The sequence below is a fragment of the Truncatella angustata genome (assembly GCF_020726525.1).
Source record: "Truncatella angustata strain MPI-SDFR-AT-0073 chromosome Unknown BKA67scaffold_15, whole genome shotgun sequence".
NCBI classification, from domain to species: domain Eukaryota; kingdom Fungi; phylum Ascomycota; class Sordariomycetes; order Amphisphaeriales; family Sporocadaceae; genus Truncatella; species Truncatella angustata.
The window spans coordinates 213,798-232,452 of NW_025763395.1; the positions used below are offsets into that span (position 1 = coordinate 213,798).

The 18,655-nt window shown below is 48.7% G+C and overlaps 3 protein-coding genes across 3 annotated transcripts; all 3 read right to left on the reverse strand.

Moving 5' to 3' along the window:
• Nucleotides 1-9,610: 9,610 nt before the first annotated feature.
• BKA67DRAFT_665533 (glycoside hydrolase family 61 protein) lies at nucleotides 9,611-10,526 on the reverse strand (the record flags this gene model as incomplete). Its single annotated transcript, XM_046108565.1, has 4 exons — nucleotides 9,611-9,697; nucleotides 9,791-10,292; nucleotides 10,373-10,421; nucleotides 10,478-10,526. The coding sequence occupies 4 exons, from the start codon at nucleotides 10,524-10,526 to the stop codon at nucleotides 9,611-9,613; spliced, it is 687 nt and encodes a 228-aa protein (XP_045950857.1).
• Nucleotides 10,527-11,221: 695 nt separating this feature from the next.
• On the reverse strand, nucleotides 11,222-15,437 carry BKA67DRAFT_697314 (uncharacterized protein; the record flags this gene model as incomplete). Its single annotated transcript, XM_046109371.1, has 6 exons — nucleotides 14,690-15,437; nucleotides 12,729-14,635; nucleotides 12,430-12,675; nucleotides 11,890-12,381; nucleotides 11,567-11,839; nucleotides 11,222-11,460 (listed from the first exon to the last, which is right to left on the reverse strand). The coding sequence occupies exons 1-6, from the start codon at nucleotides 15,250-15,252 to the stop codon at nucleotides 11,222-11,224; spliced, it is 3,720 nt and encodes a 1,239-aa protein (XP_045950858.1). The 5' UTR covers nucleotides 15,253-15,437.
• Nucleotides 15,438-15,980: 543 nt separating this feature from the next.
• Nucleotides 15,981-17,907, reverse strand: BKA67DRAFT_528966 (uncharacterized protein; the record flags this gene model as incomplete). Its single annotated transcript, XM_046098997.1, has 2 exons — nucleotides 15,981-17,747; nucleotides 17,836-17,907. The coding sequence occupies 2 exons, from the start codon at nucleotides 17,905-17,907 to the stop codon at nucleotides 15,981-15,983; spliced, it is 1,839 nt and encodes a 612-aa protein (XP_045950859.1).
• Nucleotides 17,908-18,655: the final 748 nt, after the last annotated feature.

An 18,655-nucleotide genomic window follows, 5' to 3' on the forward strand; every position in this document is an offset into this window, starting at 1 on the left:
ATATGTATATATTATCCGCGTTAGTGTCGGGGAAACGGCGCTAGGTTCTAGGTCAGGGGCTTTCTGAGATCTACCAGGTCGCGCTTTGACTGAGAAGCTTATGCATGAGGTTCTCCAAAACTAACGAGTCATCCTGACGCGTGGCGGTGCTATTCTGCGTTTTAAGGTTCGACCTACCAACCAGCTAGACCGAATTTCCATAGCATATGCGATTGGCGTCCCTTGCTTTTTCATGTTTGCAATTGAATTTTCGAAAGGTCGATTCAGCTACGCAGTGTGTATGGTATCCTCGAATCAGTCATTTGGAGTCATCATCTCCGGTATGAGCCTAGCTGAAGACTTGACCCAAGCTAGTACTTGTCGATCTCGGGCATCTCAGCAATATGTTGGGTGGGCATACCGAGGCTGATCGGGATGGAGCCCGACCGATTGGTACCACTTGGTATACTCCTCCCAGAATGACGATCGGATCTAGACGTGTTCCGTATAGGTGCGAGAGCTCCGCCGTGCAAGGCCTTACTCGGCTGATTGGGCGTGTTTTTGCAGATCGCACTTCAATCACGGTGTAACTCGGTCTGGGTTCGTTGACTTCCTTGTTTCGATTCAGCAAGCGATCCTTGCTTGTGACTGTATTCCAGGTTTCGCAGTGAAATCTGATCTCTTTGTCGAGACCGGCCCTTGCGAAAGTGGAGTAGTATTTCATCTAGACTAGTGCCTTGGCAGCCTTGACATTCTGTTCTCAGCACAATAGTTTCAGTGACATTGGCTCACAAGGGTATAGTAGTTTTTATGTCGCCCATCAACAATACTGAGCTTGCTAGGTTTTCCGGATTGTAAAGCTCCCGACGTCCTCGACCCAGCTATCTTGGCATGTTCTGTTAGCTCTAGGGGGAACTGCCCGCGGCATCAGATGGCAAGCTAGTCTAGTTCCAAAACAAGATTGATGGTTAACGTATTATGAACGGATTCGAAATAGAGTTTGGACGATAGCTCGTTAGCTGAGGAAAGAGATGACAAGCTCACTTACGAACGTACCGTTTAATTGGCCACTCCCTCGAGATCTTCGTAAAATAATACTTGGTTGGATTGAGAGCACAAGTGAGCTGACCAGGTGGTAACTGCTGATTATTTTTTACAGCCTGTTCGAACCATCCTCGACTGCCACCCTTGTCAGTACTTGACAAGGGGCAGTTAAATTATGTCTTCAATTATAGTACACCCAAGTGAACTCTGTTATTGATCCTAAACATGATTGATGGCTCATATTTGTGTACAACACGCTGTAGGATGATTGCTTCAAAGTTGCCCCCATATATCGTAATAAGTGCTGATGGGCATGAAGATGGTACAGTCGAGCGCAAGAGACCGGCCCACATGCCCCATCTCTGATAAATAGGCTGCAACATCTTATTATGGCCAACAATCTATACTGTGTATGCACAGACGGTGGACACAAGAATTGGCGCGCTAGCAGGTGCGATAGTAGCTTCTGCGCCAATTTTTGTGTCCCTGATCCAGTCGACCATCTGCCATTTACTAATGATCTTGGGGACCCCCGGGGATCAGCACGCGGTTGTGATTTGGGCACCAACCAACGGGGAACAGCCGTGCGCAGGATCGCTCACTTCCCAGCCCCATGGCTCCGGCATCTGGGTTCCTAGTCCAGTGCTACTAGTGTGTGACGGCGTCCTCATCCGGGTGGAGCGAGTAACCTAATAAGTGCATCTTGCCGTTGAACAACGGATACAACTCAAGATAACCCCCCTCCAAATACACAGGGTTTTCACGTAGAATGTTTGACGCAATTTTCCTGTATCGCGGGCCGAGTCTGTCATGACGACCGTCAACTTTTGATGATGCCAAGCACTCGTTTGCTTTGGGTATGTGCCACAGCGAATAATTAATTCACTATGTATTTTCAACGCTTTTCGCCGCAGCGACCTTCGACTCTTCTTTCAGAAACACAGAGCATAGAAAACGCGGCCATGAAACGGTCAAAAGCGACGTGGTTATGTACTCGTAGTTCCACAAGAGCTGTGCATTGCACAAATCGACGAGACTCTTTCAGTATAGAGTGTCTCATAAGGAATCCATGGGTAACCATTGGCTCTCGTGAATCAATGCATATTCGTCGGCTCTTTTAGTTTTCCACCCGTGGCTGGCCTACACACGATTTTACCCGTTCGTGCACCGGCTGCTCGCCGTGGTTTAGGAACATCGTACGTATCATTGTTGGAAAAGGAACAAAAAAAAAGAAAAGGAAAATGTGGCAACTGACTAAGTCACACTACGCCTCGAACAATTCATGGGAGCTGGCTATCACATGAAGAAAAGAACGATGACCATACTCCCCAGATGGAAGGACGAATTGGGTGAATTGTGAAAAGTGTCCCGATTAGTTTACGCTTAGTAGGCTCCGTTGTGGCAAGTGTATCGAATCGTTCGCAGCTAGCGTAAAAGTGGCGCACGACTACGGCTCTCGCGACGGGCTCTCGCGCGACTTCGAGATGAGTGCCACATAAGGAACGAAATTTCTCGCGATTTATGGGTTTTCATGAAACTCCTTAATCAGGCGAAACGGCTGATGCACATCAATATGTATTACTCGAAAAGGGAGAGTACTCGACCTCCTTCCACGTAACTCATTGATCAGAAAATTTGGGTTCGAATATGAACGGGTTCTTTCAAGCCGCCCATATGGATTCACAACATTATGGGCAATCGACCTATACCGTGCACAGACTTTGGCGACAAATGATGATATTTCCTACTATGGTAGATAAAACCCCGATAGTATCTAATTTTTGGCGTTCCCTAGTGCCATAGTGCCTCGCGGGGCACCGGGGAACTTGTACTATCGGTCGGGTAGAAGGAGACGAACGAGTAAGAGACGGCATTAGCCCGTCGATAGTTAGTCATTTCGGCCCGTACAAGTCCGGACCTGGTTCATCGACTAAGCCTCCAGCACTTACGGACTCTAGTCAATGCTTAAAAGCTCCGGAGAGCTATGATGCATCCCGGCTCCTGTGGCGAACGAGTCGGCGAATTTGTGTCATAGTGGAGCCATAGACTGCACAATGGACAATTTCAATTTCTGAACCAGCAGTACGCTACTGTAGTTTTTAAATCGTACCAAGCTATGTTAAGTAGGCCATCTTACATGCAGCTCAGACAGATTGTTGGGTGGAGTTGAGCTACTTGTGAAACAAAATATAATCTCGGGTTTGCAGAAACACGTAAAAGATCCAAAATAATTTACACTAAGTCTTTCGATTGCTCAGATGGTGCAAGCGCGGCTGGACTTTACGAGGAAGGTGTTCCCTTTCGAAAACGACTCAGAAATGATGTTCGCGTGGCCAGATGGCTTCGTCAGATGCAGAGAGTTATCACCTATATTATTAGATTGTTTGTTGGATGTAACTCAGTGCCCCTGAATTCCGACTTCTAGTATGCATCCTCCTTACTCGAAGGGCACAAATATTCATGCATTGCACCATTGGTCCAGCACAGGAAATCAAGGTGTACTTGTGACTGTCTTTACGCGGACATTTTCGAATCACAACCGGCAGATCTAACACAGAGAGTAACGTCACCTCGGCTTTTTCAAGGGTGGAGGCCGCAATTTCCCGACCATCCTTTCCGAGTGACGAATAATGTGTGCCCAGGAGCAAGCTCTTCGCTTTATAGGCATGAAAGGGACTGTTCGACGATGACCATGAGGGTCTTTTGAATAATAATTCTTTGAGCGATGTCCATATATCTTCCGTGGAGTGGTTATGTTGTTTCACCATCAGGAATACAAGTTGATCGAATGGTGGTGGCAACTCGAGTGGAGTAATTAGCAAAACGAGATTGTCACGGAGAATTCGCTAAGCCGTCTAAATGGCAGTATTGTAAACTAGAAATGTGTTCGTGGAGCCAGCAGGCTGATTTGCCAATCGTGACTAAAGGTAGTTGCTTGTATACTTTGAGAAGATGTCTATTCTCAGCCCCTCAGGATTGACCATAGTCGTGGCATCCGACCATTTGGTGGCGCTCGATGCCGAACTAATTTAAGCGTTTCGGTTCGAAATGTAGATGTAATAATTATCAAATCTAGATTGTTTTGTTTTATGGGCCCGACGTATCCATTGAATCCAAATGAAGTCTTGAATTGGATTCAACGAGCCGCCAACCATAACATCTTTCATTGCACCCCTAGAACCTTCTGTACCTCTTCAGAAGCGCTCTCTTGCATGTTGCCAACAGATGACTCTAATATGCTCACTGTTTACTTGCCTATCCTATTATTTCTTTAATAGTACCCGATGCTTTCATGGAGTTCATATCCATATACACCCTCGTAATCGTTTAGGTGGCCCCTACATCACAAGAGCGAGCTGCTCATCAACGACAAGCCATTATTTCTACATAACCTAGGAAACAGCCTCTTACCTACTCCCAAAGCACCCACCACCTTCTGAAGTTGGGTTCTATTTGATAAGGGTCTCACACCTTCTCGAGAGAATCTTCTCTGTTTGGAATTCTCGGGCCTTCTTCGCCAAAATCACGTAGGATCCTCTTGGTGTCGAAAGCAAGAAACTGACTATTGCCTTTTAATTGTTCATTCTCGCTAGCTCTAGCCCATTCCGCTTCGATTCATCCTAGTACAACATAGCACTCTTGTACCACATATATTGACGCTAGGTGGTCATGTCTCGCAGCGCCGTGCAGCACAGCCATGGTATCCCCTTGCATATCATGTGCTATCGCGTTTACATCAAGTCCCTGGTTTGACAAGAAACGGAGTATTTCGACGTGGGTGGCCTCGGTAACTCCTGATATGCAATATGAAACCAGCTCACCAGCCTGCTACTTCGGTAGGGTGGGATTAAGCGCAATGAATTGGAATAGGTACTCTAGGACATTCACGAGTGCATGACGCACCGCTGTCCGCATCAGTTTTGCGCAAGTCATCGTGCATGGGTTACGCTCCACCTGTTCCTTCAAGCAAGTCGGAAAGCTTCATTTGGTCCTTTGTGTCGTCGCGATCGGCGCGAAAAAATGAGACTAGCTCCTCTTGACATAGGGTGGATTACGCCTGGTCGGAATACATACCACCAATCGTAATCAATCAGCGCGGCTGCGGTGCAACTTCCCGCTCCCAGGACTGTCTCGTTTAGCCGATCGAATGGTGGACGTTGCATTGTCGTTATAATGAGGTCCTTGAGAGGCAATAAATCTGATTAGGTCTTCAAAATATGGTCTCTGTTCCGTGATTTCGATTCCCTGAACACATAGGGCAGCCAGAACTTCTCTCAGAAGCGAACTCTATAAAACTAATACATCAGCCTCAGAACATGCGGTAGAGTCTATCTTGAAGATGTCTTGCAGCTTCCATGGTATATCGGCCTGACGAATCGACGTTAGGTAGGACAATTATTCATTTTGCAATATCGATTAATTAGAGAACCTTTAACGCACGCAGTAGGCAAAGTTGTGTCGTGCTAAGAGAGTCCTTCAATATGAATGATGATCTAGTGTTAAGTTTACCCTGTACACGACTATCGTGTTCACCATCGAGATGTCCTCTTTGTTGTCAGCTAACTTCACAAGGATCCGGCTACTGTCTTGCTTGTATTATATCAAGCCATAGTGCGGTGAACTCCCAAGTTTGTGACTAGGAAATCGGGCATGCTCAGTTGATGATGAGAAAGACATAGAATTGATCAAAAACCCACGGTATAAATTGCTAATCTTGTTGTAAATCTCGTATTAGGAAAGAAAAGGATAATTTGAAGTCCAGGGACATACAAAAGTGTGAGTGACTGAGCATTGAATGTTGAGCAGGAATCCTGATTTCACCAGTGTTTCCACATGTTAAATTCGGCAGCAACAACGAAGTGCGTACATGTGGTGTATATCCTATGATGCAGTCCGACATCAACTTGATCTACACTATAGTAGATAAGCACAATATTTTCAGAGATCTACAAAAGGGCAACGAGATACGCTGGGTCTACATTAAAAAATATTAGCTGTCCACGGATCCACAGGACAGTCATTGCACTAATTTTGCCTATTCCACCTCGCTTAAGTTAAACAGTCCTCGTCAATGTTCACCATGGTGATCCATATTCCTCATGGTAAGACAAGCACAACATGACAGCTTATCGTGTAGCTGGGAAAGCTGTATGCTTACATCATTGGAGGCTATCTTTCAGGATTGGTCAGGAGGGTATGAGAAAAGGGTACTATATCGTTATGCCCTACGAAATTACAATTGGTACATGAAGAGGACATATGCTTATGGCGTGTTGACTTGGGCATGCAATTGGTACCCCGATCTAGACTATGGTCCACTGAGCTCAGCTTGATAGTAAGCACGCCATACCGCCACTTACAGCTGGACTCCCTTCGCATCTTAGGCTCCAATCGCTTCAGTTGTAGCTGAAGTTACGGTGCTTCTTATAGCCAATAACATCCGACTGGACGGTGTGCAGGTCATCCCTGTCATCGAGAACGCGGCTGAATATTGTGTTCAACGGGAAATCTCCGAGCCCGGAATTCGCTTATAATAAATTTGCAGATTTATGTGGCGGTGGTAAGGCCCAATTCTTCCAATGGAATCCGAGCGTTGGTAGCAATTGCAAGAGTATCACCATGGGTGTCACCTACTGCGTGTCTGTCTGCGATCATGATCAGGCCGGTAGGTGAAAAGTCAGCTTTAGACCTTTCAGATTCTACACCACTGAATAAACCATAGGAATCATTTCGACGTGCAATTTACTAATTATCACAAACGGCACCGGAGCTTGCTTCCCTCGCTCGTTTACGTACTAAATTGTTGTATGATGATGACGGTAGATTTCTTTGAGGCACTGCAGAGGTTCTTGAGAAACGGACTTGCCACCTGAGCAATAGCAAGCAACATATAGTCAAGCGTTGTAACTATTCACATCTGTATTGAGAATTCTAATTGTAGGTCGCGTAGCTCCGCCCAGCCGCTGTCTTTGCGCACCGGCCTCGTGTATGCGGCTGGCTATTAGATAATATATCACCTCACAGCAGAGGTCCTGGATATGAAGGGATCAGGATTCCAAATATATCATTAGGTCTCTTATAAGAGGATCGACCCTGATCTTTCAGAGTGAAAGCGAGGTTGTGCATACTATTTATAGTACCGGGATGTTACCGGCCGGGGACTAGCAAACTTGTCTTTACGGATCCGATTTACTTGCACGTCCAGTGGGCTTAAGCCTGCGAACCACCGGAGCGGCAACCGGAATTGTGATAAAAATATTTTAAAGGCGACTTCGAACGGTCTAGCGGATTTCAGTCCGCGGTAGATTCCTCATTTTGTCAGCCCACAGTGGAGCTTGGGCGGAGGCAGTGGCAGTTGAAATTGCGGAACGGAAACGTTTTTAAGGCGGCTTCAGATGGTCGGAGTGCAATCGAAATACCGTCGCCAAGCCTTAACTCACCACTATAGATAGAGCTTTTCAACTACAGTCAAAAAAGGCTGCGCAGCTTGAGCCGTCAAGGACTTCACCCTAAGTGTCTGGCTGATCAACGCCAGTGTGGTATGGCACATCGATAAATGTCGCTTTCTACCGTTAATCATACTCGCTGTCACGCAGTTCGAATGCCTGGGCCGTGATGGTAATAGTTCCATGCTAGTCTCGCTAGCCGAACTAAACCAAAGACTCACCATCTAGGCATTAGAGTACCACCGGCCGATCATTGAATATGCGGCCAATTGTGCCACTTTAACTATTGGCCTGCTTAGTATAACTATGTTAGGATTGAATATCAGTAGGTGGCTATGTGTGAGGTAGCCCACGGTTATATACCTAGTAAATAGGTGACTAGCCAGCCCGAAATATAGGTGACTGGGACCTATCTCAACTTGATGTTGTATAATCATGCTATAAATGGATTTCAAGAACCTCATTCAAATTAGCTTGACAATACTACACCGATATTCAAGCACTAATAAATCCAAGGTTGCAATGGCCCTCAGAGCGGAGACGTCTTCCGTTCTATAAATTTGAGTAAATTTGAGATACAACGACCATTTGTTCCCGGTCCCTATCGCACTCAGCTTATCATACCAAACCTCATGTCCTAGTAGTAACTTTACATTAGGATTGAAGAGCAGCTAACAAACCATAAGACGCATTTTAGAGTAAGACAAAATTTTACCAGTATACTCGTGAGGGCCATGGCGAGTTGGTTTCACCTAACGTTCAGGATTCAAGGCAAATTGTTCCAGTGCTTGGAAGTATTGCCAATTTCTAAATGTTGCCCATTGGGTAATAAGAACGAGAATCTAAAGGACTAGTATTAAAAGTTGCCACGAACTTTGCCCACATAAGAAGCTAACATTCCTAGGCATGTTTTTTTCCGTTGATTATAGTGCCCGGGGATACCCGTGGAGGTGTTGATGAGGCTGGTAGGTATACTATATTGATTACAGCCCGAAAAGAATGCGGCGCCTTTGAATCCTTTAAAAAAAATCTTTTACTAACGAACCCACTAGGTTCGGTTAGTAATAATCACTACTTTCAAAACTCCGTAAATTTAGTCGCTAATGATATCAAGAATTGTGAAGTTGAGACATCGAACAAGGTCCAGTTGTTTCCCCGCAATTGCGTGCTCTCTCACGCAAAGAAAAAGCATGTTCATGTATCTTTGATAATACTTTCCTGCTCACAGATTACTGTGTCGCTAAATGCATGACCCAACATCCGGCGCTGACGACGACTGCCTTCTCGATGACTTGCTATTATAGACCGCTCGAAACCTGCAGCAAATGTACGAGGGACTTTCTCGTACTCAGCATCGCTAGCAGGATGGCGAGCGTACACCACAGGCCAACTTATACTGCCGGATAACGCAACACGATTGGGTCCCATGCGAATCAAAAACAGCCCACAGTTTGGGACCTGGAAGGTTTCGTAGAGGGTGAAAGAAAAGCCGGTAAACTATGATCAAAATTCGAAAGGCAACGAAGTGGAGAATATTAGGTCGATCAAACTGCCACAATGTGCGTATGACGTTCAACATACAAGGCTGAGTACTATGGCTACTACACCAGCAGGCCTAATCTGCAATCCCCGAAGTCAGATTGCAGACTCTTTGGAGGATTGATGATAAGACATAATCGATGTGTGTTGGTGATTAACGGATTATGAAGAATACCATCAGGGTTGTCTCAACAAAGCACAAAGCCTTAACATAGTTTCTTATGACAGTTGTAGAGTCGATCTTTAGGTAAGTAAAATCCAAGAGTATTTGACATGAAAGGACGGTGGAAATTCACTACCCTGGTATTCGTGCAGAGCGTTACTTAAATGAGGGCTGATATGCTCGATAACCTCATAGAACGGGATATAACAAGCACATATCAAAGCAACTAACACGTTACTCCCAATGCAAACAAGTACAATTCATCCACGCAGGGTAAATCGGCCGCATCAGTTAACGTTGACAGAACCCGCATTTACTCATATGGGTAGGCGCCAACCGCGCACCAAGCCTCGACAGTCGGCCACTATTGGAGTGACTTGAATTATCGCGAGTTCCCCTCAGACATTGACAATCACCGATCTATTCATGGATTCATACTCTAACAAGATACCGGAGCGGGCCCCGGGTTCGTATAGTTCGTAGGAATAGGCCAGTAGATATTGATCAGAATGCCGGGGTCAGTAGCCTAGAAGATCAAAGTCAACACACATCTTCACTGAAATGTCAAACCGCACCTCACTACCACAAGCAAGGAAAGCATCAACTCAGATAAACTCACCGCATAAGCCCCTGGGAACGCAACCCCCGAGAAAGTCTTCGTCCCGCTGCCCGTGACCGTCAACTGCGCACAGCCTATATAAAACTGGGCCCCGCCCGTGCTGCTGGCCGAATGCAGCGCAATATGCTCGACCCTAAGCAGATAGTCGCCCGGCGCGACACAGCTCGGGATCGTGACACCGACCTGGGCCAGGCCGCTGGAGGCGAACGTGATGGCGTCGGCCGTGATGGTGGGGTGCTCCTCGTATATCTTGAACCAGACGCTGCCAGCGCCGTCGAAGCTCGCCGCCGTTTGCCCCGAGGGCACCTTGGCCAGGTAGAACTGCAGTGGGCCCGGGTGCTGGATGGCGGGGTCCACGCGGAAGCTTACGGTGGAGCCGGCGGCGACGGTCTGGGTCCCATTGGCGGTCGAGGGGGTCGTGAGCTCGTAGCACCGGAGCTGGGACGAGGTCACGTCCTGAACGGGGCCGTGGGATTGGTAGTTTGTCGTCTGACGGATGTATCTGCGGTAGGGGGACTTTGTGGTTAGTTTCTATGCGCTCGGATAGGTAAGTAGGCGGGTGTGAGATTCGGCGGGACATACTCCCAATCGTCGGAGGTGACGCCGTTGTAGATCAGGTCGGGGAAGGTGTCTAGTGGGGAGTTAGTCTAATAATACTGTTCGCCAACCAGGTATATAATGTCTTACAGTGCCCGAACACCACAGCGACGAGCGAAAGACCAACGAAGGACTTCATGGTGACAAGAAATCTGCAAAGATAGGCAATGATAGGCTTCGGCTATTGAAGTCAACACGGGCAATCGAGTCTTGGCAATGTAGAGATCCGCACGTTCATGCCGGATACAGGAGGAATGGGCTGCAACTTATAGAGCGCCACACGTTTACAAGTCGCAATTCATTACGTAGCAAATTAGACCACTAACAGCTGTTAGTCATTACCAGTGTCATAAGAATGTTGGACGGTCTTTCGGTCGGTCCCTTTTCTCGGCTGGCGGGCCGTGCATTTGGCAGTGACAAAACAGGATGGTGATGGGACAGCTTATTCGTGGATATACACAACTTCGCGATCGCCAAGGAGCAAGAAACAAAAGTCATCTTGTACACAATTTATTAACCAGAACTTGCAGATAGTACCGCTGGCCAGGATTTTGCGTCGTTCTGCACGGAAGAGCGCTGGAGCGTGGGGGGCGATCGACCGATGTACTCCAGGGTTCATGGTGAACGCCACGGCAGATGCCCGGGGACGTGTATGAAATGTCATCTGCTTGTCAGGATGGGGAACAATCGGAAGTTGCCAAGATTGGTAATGTGTTTACTTGCGACAGCGATCGAGACTGTCATCGGAGAACAGTAGAAATTGCCTAAAAAGGAAATGGAAAATGCTGCTCCACCAATTAGATCCCGTTAAAGGCCGGACCCACGACCTCCCTGTCAGGATACGGGGCGCCTGACCCCTGCCGCATCTAACCTTCTTTTCTTATGTTCCGATCCCTCCGCATTTGTAGCTCCATGTTTTCCAATGGTTGTCTTGTCATCAAGCACCCCCACGATGCGATGGCCCTGCTCGGTAGCCAGCCATTGCTTGATTGGTTGAGTAGTGACTTCTCTGCCAGCATGGCGTTTCGTTAGACCCTGCTTATTTCCGTAGAAATGTGGATGTCTTAGAAGTACTGTCCATCGATTAGTGTCAGTATCTCAACTATCCTGGTCAAGAAGCATAAAATAAACCAGCAATGCATAAAAACCTGTTGTTGTAGCACACAAAATAAGACTTACGCGTAACATCGTATACGTCGTCATCTACAGCGACCCATGTTCTTGTATTATTGCGGCCGTCATGCTGGGCCAGCTCCTCCCTTGAGATACTCCGAGGGTGTATTGTAGGGTTGATCTCAGCAACGACGAGTTGCCGATAGTTGGTATATAGTGAAACTAAGCCTCTCGCAATCTGCTCGTCATCCTTCTTGTGGGACGTGAGAAAAGCAGTCGCATCTGTACCGACAAGAGGCGCCAACAGATTATGAAGGGCTGGGTCCTTATTGTCCAGGTCTAGGGCACTTTAGCATTCGATCCAATCTTTGACCAGATAATCAGCTGACCTGAGATATCAAAAACATAGTTATGGAGAGAGATCTCCCGATCTTGTACATCGCCGGACTTGACTTCGTCAATCATGCGTCCGACTCTGAGATGTGCATAGCTCTGGTCATCCAGCATTTCCAAACTGTGGCAATCTGTGTTTCTCAAAAATACCGAAGTAGCATCACGCCCAGCCACATCCCGCAAGATATTAGACCCGCCTGGATGTGAGTCACAGTACTCGGTAAGGTTGTAGACGAAACAACCGATGGCCGTATAACATCCGAGGCTGGGGTTATCATGATATCGTAACGAAGTTGGTGTGTAAGTTTGAAGGTCGTAGAATTCGCTCACATGTCTGTGCTCGGACCTAAGAAGACCGCATCGGTAGGGCATCAGCCTGCCAATAAGATGTGCTTTGGTCTCGCTGCTATGTTCCTTGTCGAACTCCAGGGGGCCGCCGGGGTTCTTACACATGATAACCCTCTGTGTGGTGTTGGCGAATGGGAATGCTTTCCATAGATGTTAGCGAGTGCGGTCAGTAACGCGTGTTCACTCACCAGTGATATCGAAGATGGAATCCATGTAAGTGACCCATACGGGCATTTTCCCGGTACCATCACATTCTGCAACCTCAGCCAGCTGCATCCGCTGCAATAGCTTGCCCTTGGCAGTCAAGTCCGCCAATGAGTTTCGTATGGAAGTCGCTTTCCCGCCAACATCTGCCGTACTGGAAAGTAGTTGAAAGCCTTGTTCAGTGCAGGTAGTTAAATCATGAAAATCAGCATCAACAGCTAACAGTAGTCCTGTTAGACCGTTAGCGCAATGTTAAACTAGAAAATCACACTGGCGAACTGACGACTGATGTCATATACATCCCATCCCACGATTTCGTCTGGTTCTACAACCCACCTCCTGTCCGCAACTTCTGCAATGGTAAAATACCGCGTAGGCGCATGCTTCAACGGAGCCGGACGCCGTCGGCGGCCCGCACGCTTGGAGGCAGTGAGCTGGAGCTTGGCGGCGGCGTCAAATATCGGACTTGGCATGAAACCATCGACCGCCACATCCCCGGTATATGCCACCTGTTTGTACTGCTGATTCTGGTCAAAAGCGACCCATTCGGGAGGTGGGGCGTAGTTCGGTTCTGTAAACCTGAAAGTTCCCCAGCTATCCACGGGCTGGCCGGGACGTTCGGCAAGCAAGGGCTGTAACGCATGGTTAAATGCATTGTACCATCTGCGCTCTGTAGGATGTCCGCACAACTCTGTAAACCTCTGGGAAGCTATTTCCAGGTATTGGTTTGGATGTGTGACCTCACGGCCATCAAGTCCTCTAATCTGTCCGAGAGCATCCCGGGGAGTAGTCCACCACGTGTAAGATAATGGCATAGTGGGCCATCGGGGCATCCTGTTTACACCATCCTGCGTTGCGCGCATATTTCTGTGGTGGCTACGATCCGCATAAACCTTCTTTTCTGTGAAAAATGGCATACAACCCAACATCAGCCACGCAATGACCTCAAATATCCATATGGTACCATATCGATCAGCATCCGTCAAAATCAGGTCTCTCGCAATAACCAACAGATCGACAGCAGTATAATGGCAATTTGCGGCTTCACGTCTGATATGATAATAACGAAACGTATCAATAAGTTTGCGGCCGTAGTTCCACCCCCAAGGGGACTTCTGCCATATCTCCATTTCTTTTGCGTACCATGGCCGCTGTCGCTCCCACTCCAGCTCATTTCTCAAGACGTCATCACAGATTCGCTCCAGGCCGCTCTTCAGCTCAGCAACCGGCACGTTTTCTCCATAACGCCGTAACGAGAAGCGTTTTCGTTGCGGATCCATTGACAATATGGAGCCTATCACCGTCTCAGCTGAACACAACAATTTCGGGCATTTGAACGCCTGGCTCCCGCTACGTGGCACTATTGTCGTCCAAAAAGCCTCGTTGAACAGAGCGGAAACCCAATACACAGGGACATGATACCTATACAGAGGGACCTCGTCGACATAATAGTTGTGACCGGGGATGATGGTTATGTCCCGATCCTGTAACCCTTGGTATGTCGTGGCGTCGGCAGGATTTGGAAACTCATATAAAATGATCCCGAGAGGAGCGTCGGCAAACCATTCACCCGTCCATCGAAAGTCATCGATTTCCAGTGCCCTCAGATTCCCGCCAAAGACCCACTGGATGAACGAGATGCCGAGCTCTCTATGGTAGTCGCCCTCGAAATACGGCTCATGACTCCCGTTGTCGTCGTTATAGACTTGACCCTCGAGATAGGCTCTCCGGGCCCATACAGCGTGCATGAGCTCGTGCATGATAGTAGCAGCAAGATCAAGCCAGTCCATGCATCTTTCAGCCAGTGTTAGTTTCTCATCGTTCAGGCCTCTTAGCGCCCTGACGCTGACCAAAATGGTTGAGTGCTGAGCTTGCTCGTCGAAGACTGGTTCATGAGACTCTGCTTGCATACCTTTGACGGAGCCTTGTTCCGACCGGCGGTAGTCGTACTCGTCCATGAATGTCCATATGATGAATCTGGTCAGTTCATCGAATCTCTTGTGGAACTCAGCGACAGAGGGCCGGTTATCTTCACCTGGAGGATCATGGCGAAGCTTGAGTCCTAGGTTGGGTACGTCCCAGTCGATGCCCTCTCCATCAGGAAATGGGACAACTTTTGCTCCATCCGAGTAATCCTCTGGCATTGGAGCTTCTGCTTTCTGAATTTCTCCAAACATCACTGCGTCAAGCCTTGTGATAATTAGATGCACGCGACTAACCCTGAAGTCGTTCATAATAACTTACCAGGGAGTTCTCTCATCCAACAAACGGTGCAGAACCCTATTGGCCAGCTCTAGGGGCATACGCAGACTGTCCCATACATGGCCCTCATCCGGATGCCAATTCGTCCACCGTGTCGAATCGCGAAGCAGATCCTCGATACCAAACCAACGATACTTCCTGAAGCATTCCAACCAATCCGACTCTTTAATGACCAGTGCGGTGTTCATGAACTTCTGTAGTGCTTCATCTGTGCCTGAACCGCTCGAGTGGCCTCCAGAATCCATCCCAGGATAGAGGCGCTCATTGAGCAATCCGAGCTGCCGCGTCTTCAGACCTTGCAACTCGCGTTGCTGTGACTGCTCGCTGAGGAAGAGCTGATCCAGCTCAGCGTTGGTCGGCTTGTTGAAAGTTCCAGAATCTGGATCCATGCTGAATTTGGGTCGACCGGCGACATAATATTTTGGGTGAAGTACAGGGTCATATGGCGCGATCATAGAGTGTTTATTTCCATCTTTCCAAGCACGCCCTCGAGAAATGCCAAAACGTGTCGCCCACGGTGATAACTCGACAGGAGAGCTAGCCATCTTGCACCCAAGTCGTCCAATAATCTGACAGTGTACCGAGCAGTGCTCTTTCGAAATGACAGAAATCTGTGGGATAGAATGCAACACTGTACTCGTTGCCAAAGGACATGGTCAGGTAGTTGTGCTTCCGTGTGTGCGGTATCATTTAGATCTCTGAAATAAGGGATATTTGTAAGCTGTTTTCGTACACCGTCTTTGTTTCTTGAGCACATGGATGGAGCTAGATTGTAGCATGTCCCAAATTGGGTTTGGGGAAGGGGGGCAATAGATAACAAAGGGTTCGTTCGACAGTACAACTTGTGAGCAGCTTTGGCACGGTTTGATATTGATTCCTCATCTTGGTCAGTCCTCAACAGTTCCATAGCTCTAACCGTAGTGCCTTCAATCAATACCGTAGGCCAATTGTTTCGTAAAATTTGTCCCCATGTCCTTCGCAGGTCCCTCACTTTCTGGAACCAGACAGATCATTGATGGCTTTCATTCTATTTACAACTCAACAACTCCTGACCTGTTTCCAACTACGCTGGGTATAAGATGGCACGACCAAAGGTACAATACAAAGATGATGAGTGTCTAAAGAATATAGCTCAAATACTCACTCATCTTTCTGGACATCTGTTGACGCGCGATGAATGATGTTTACACGGGAGAAAGTTTGCCGCTCATGTACAGATGTGTGGCATGCTGCTACTCTTCCCTCACACAACAAAGTGATATCGAGCTTATCGCTAGTAAGAACCAAGGTAGCCGCCACTCTCCACGAATTGAATCTGGTAATCTCGTAAACTCGCCCAGTGGTGCAATTCTTCGTCCTCATCTTGAGGTGTCATGGTGCCAGATGTAGTGCTAGCCCCCGTGCGTTCGAGTTTGACCAATATCTCAAGGAATTTGCCGAGATACTCTTCTGCCTGTTTTGCGACTGGACCCTTGCGTTCAGTAGCGTCGTTGAGAAGTGTACTTGCAATCTGACGGATCTTGTTGACAAGCGAGACACCGTTGGGCTCCATGTTGCGTTGCGTGATCGAGGTAAGTACAGTGAGCAAATCCCTGACGACGGACTCACGCTCCTGATAGACCATGTTGTCTGTCTCATCTCGGATGTCCTCGCCGTTGATCTTGACATCGTTCGTTGGTTGTAGTTTGTGACTGTCGCGATGGTTGAGATATCGCTCTACAAAGTAGGAGCGGGTGGCAAGTTGAGAGGCATGGATGTTAGCCTTCTGAATCTCCAACTGCAATCGTCGGCGTCGGTTGGGATCTTCTGCTAGCATGTGGCGTACATCGTTGAGAGGCTGAGTAGCCGGGAATGCCGGAGGACAATACCGCAGATTCGGATCATCTGCGACGGCGCCAAGACCATTCTCAAGTTGCGCGGGGTTGACCTTGATCTGCAGCGAGTCGGGCAAGCGTTCCATGTGTGCCTTGATGGACGAGAGAGCATTGCTGAGCATGGACTTCTGGGCGGACCACTCAAAAAAGTTGATGCCATAGCACATGTCGACTCCCACCAGTTCGTTCATGGCCATGTAGGTGTTGACGTTGTGATTGAAGCCCGTGATCAAAGATGCAGCCCCTTCTGGTTGGGCCAGTATTTGGTGCGGATATATGTACTCATCGTCGACCTCAACTGGCAAATCAGGGTAGGGCTCCTGTGTCGTTGGAGGCGGAAGCGGGATCTCATTAATGGAGGCACCCAGTTGCGTCATGGATCGCAAGCCGGCTACCATTACCCAGAAGATACGCTTGCTGATCTGATCTTGGATGTGGTCGATAGGTCTGGTGGTGCCGCCGAGGGCAGCGGCTATCTCGGCGACAGTCGCGGCATTTTCAGATCGGCGTTGAGAGATCAACTCCCTGCAGAATGCCATTGTCTCGGCCATATATCTCTTGCAGGCCTTCCACTGCAGAGTATAGGCTGCGGATAAGGCCAGGAAATAGCTTGTGGCAACATCGTCGACAGTCATATCCTCCTTGATCATGTACGTGGAGCCTCTAGCCTCCATGGCGACAGCGCGACAACGATCGATCATGGTGATAGCTGTGGGGAAGAGACTAGTACTGTGGGTAGCCTTCAGGTGTGCTCGGGCACTCCTGGGGAAGGAGGCAACCAAGATACCAATCATGCTTGCTACCAGGGCGAGGAACTCGGTGCTGGTTCTGTCGGCGCGGGTATTGAAGGCTGCTCGGAAGGTGGGCTCGTGGGGAAATGGCATCAGTGGGTGGATGTAGGTAAAGAAGTCGTCGACGAGCAGAGTGAGGACAGGCCAGGGCGCAATGACCTCGGCATCAAGGACGTTGCTGTGGGCATTGATAGCGACCAAGGCCTCGACATCGTCCTGCTGGACCGGGGACAGGCCGTCGACTCTGGCTCTCTTGGCAGCCTTTGCAGCTTCAGCGTGCTTGTTCGGGGGGCCACGGCGCTTCATCTCCCTCGCAAAGGTGCATTCGACGTTCAAGTCGCGACATGGTTTACATGGTGGACCACTCTCGTCGCACTGGGCAAAAAGGGTGTATCAGCGAGTTATATCCAGAGGGTAAGGAGGTTAAGCTAAAACCAGCACAGGCAACGCAGGCTTGGCTTACCTTGACTTTACGTGAGCTGCACATGTCGCAGGCGCGGCGGAGCCTGGTGACCTTCTGGGAGGATGGCTGCATGGACGTGGGAGTAATGGATGCCCCATGGCCGGCATTGTCGACTGGTTGGGGGGTCATGGGCGCATACTGAACTTGGACTTGAGCATCGGCAACGTGCATGGAAGCAGATTGGGCATATTGCTGGGCGAGAGGACTCGGTGCGACAGCAACGGCGGCAGTCGCAGCTTCTAAGGCTTGCAATCCATGGTGAGCGACAGCAGTAGCTGCGTCGTGGAGGGCGTGGGCGTCATATTGCAAGTGTGGATGATGCTGGTGCTCCTGGTGAACATGATCGTGAAGATGTTGATGATGATGATGTTGCTGCTGCTGTTGTTCTTGTTGTTCTTGCTGTTGTTGTTGCTGCGACGGCGATTCTATCGTCTGCGAGGGTTGTGGTTGCAAGTCTGGAGAGGCAGCTTGCGTGACTGCGACGGTGTGCGGATGGGGTTGTGGCTGTGGTTCTTCATGTGAGTGCTGAGGATGAGGATGAGGTTGAGACTGAGACTGGGATGGAGACTGAGCTGCTTGCAGGCTATCAACAGCTTCAGCTAAAGCTGGATAGGCGGACGGGTCATTCGATTCGCCAGACATACTTCCGGCATCCCTCGAAGAACCACTTGAGATTGAAATTCCGTGGTTTTACCTTGACCGCCGGTGTTTTACCGCGATACTGACCATGAAATGTTGCAAAGACGCGTTTGACGGGGGGAACGACCAGCTGCGGGCTGCCAGCCCATTAACGCCGAAGCCAACCTCGAGGCTTTCGACG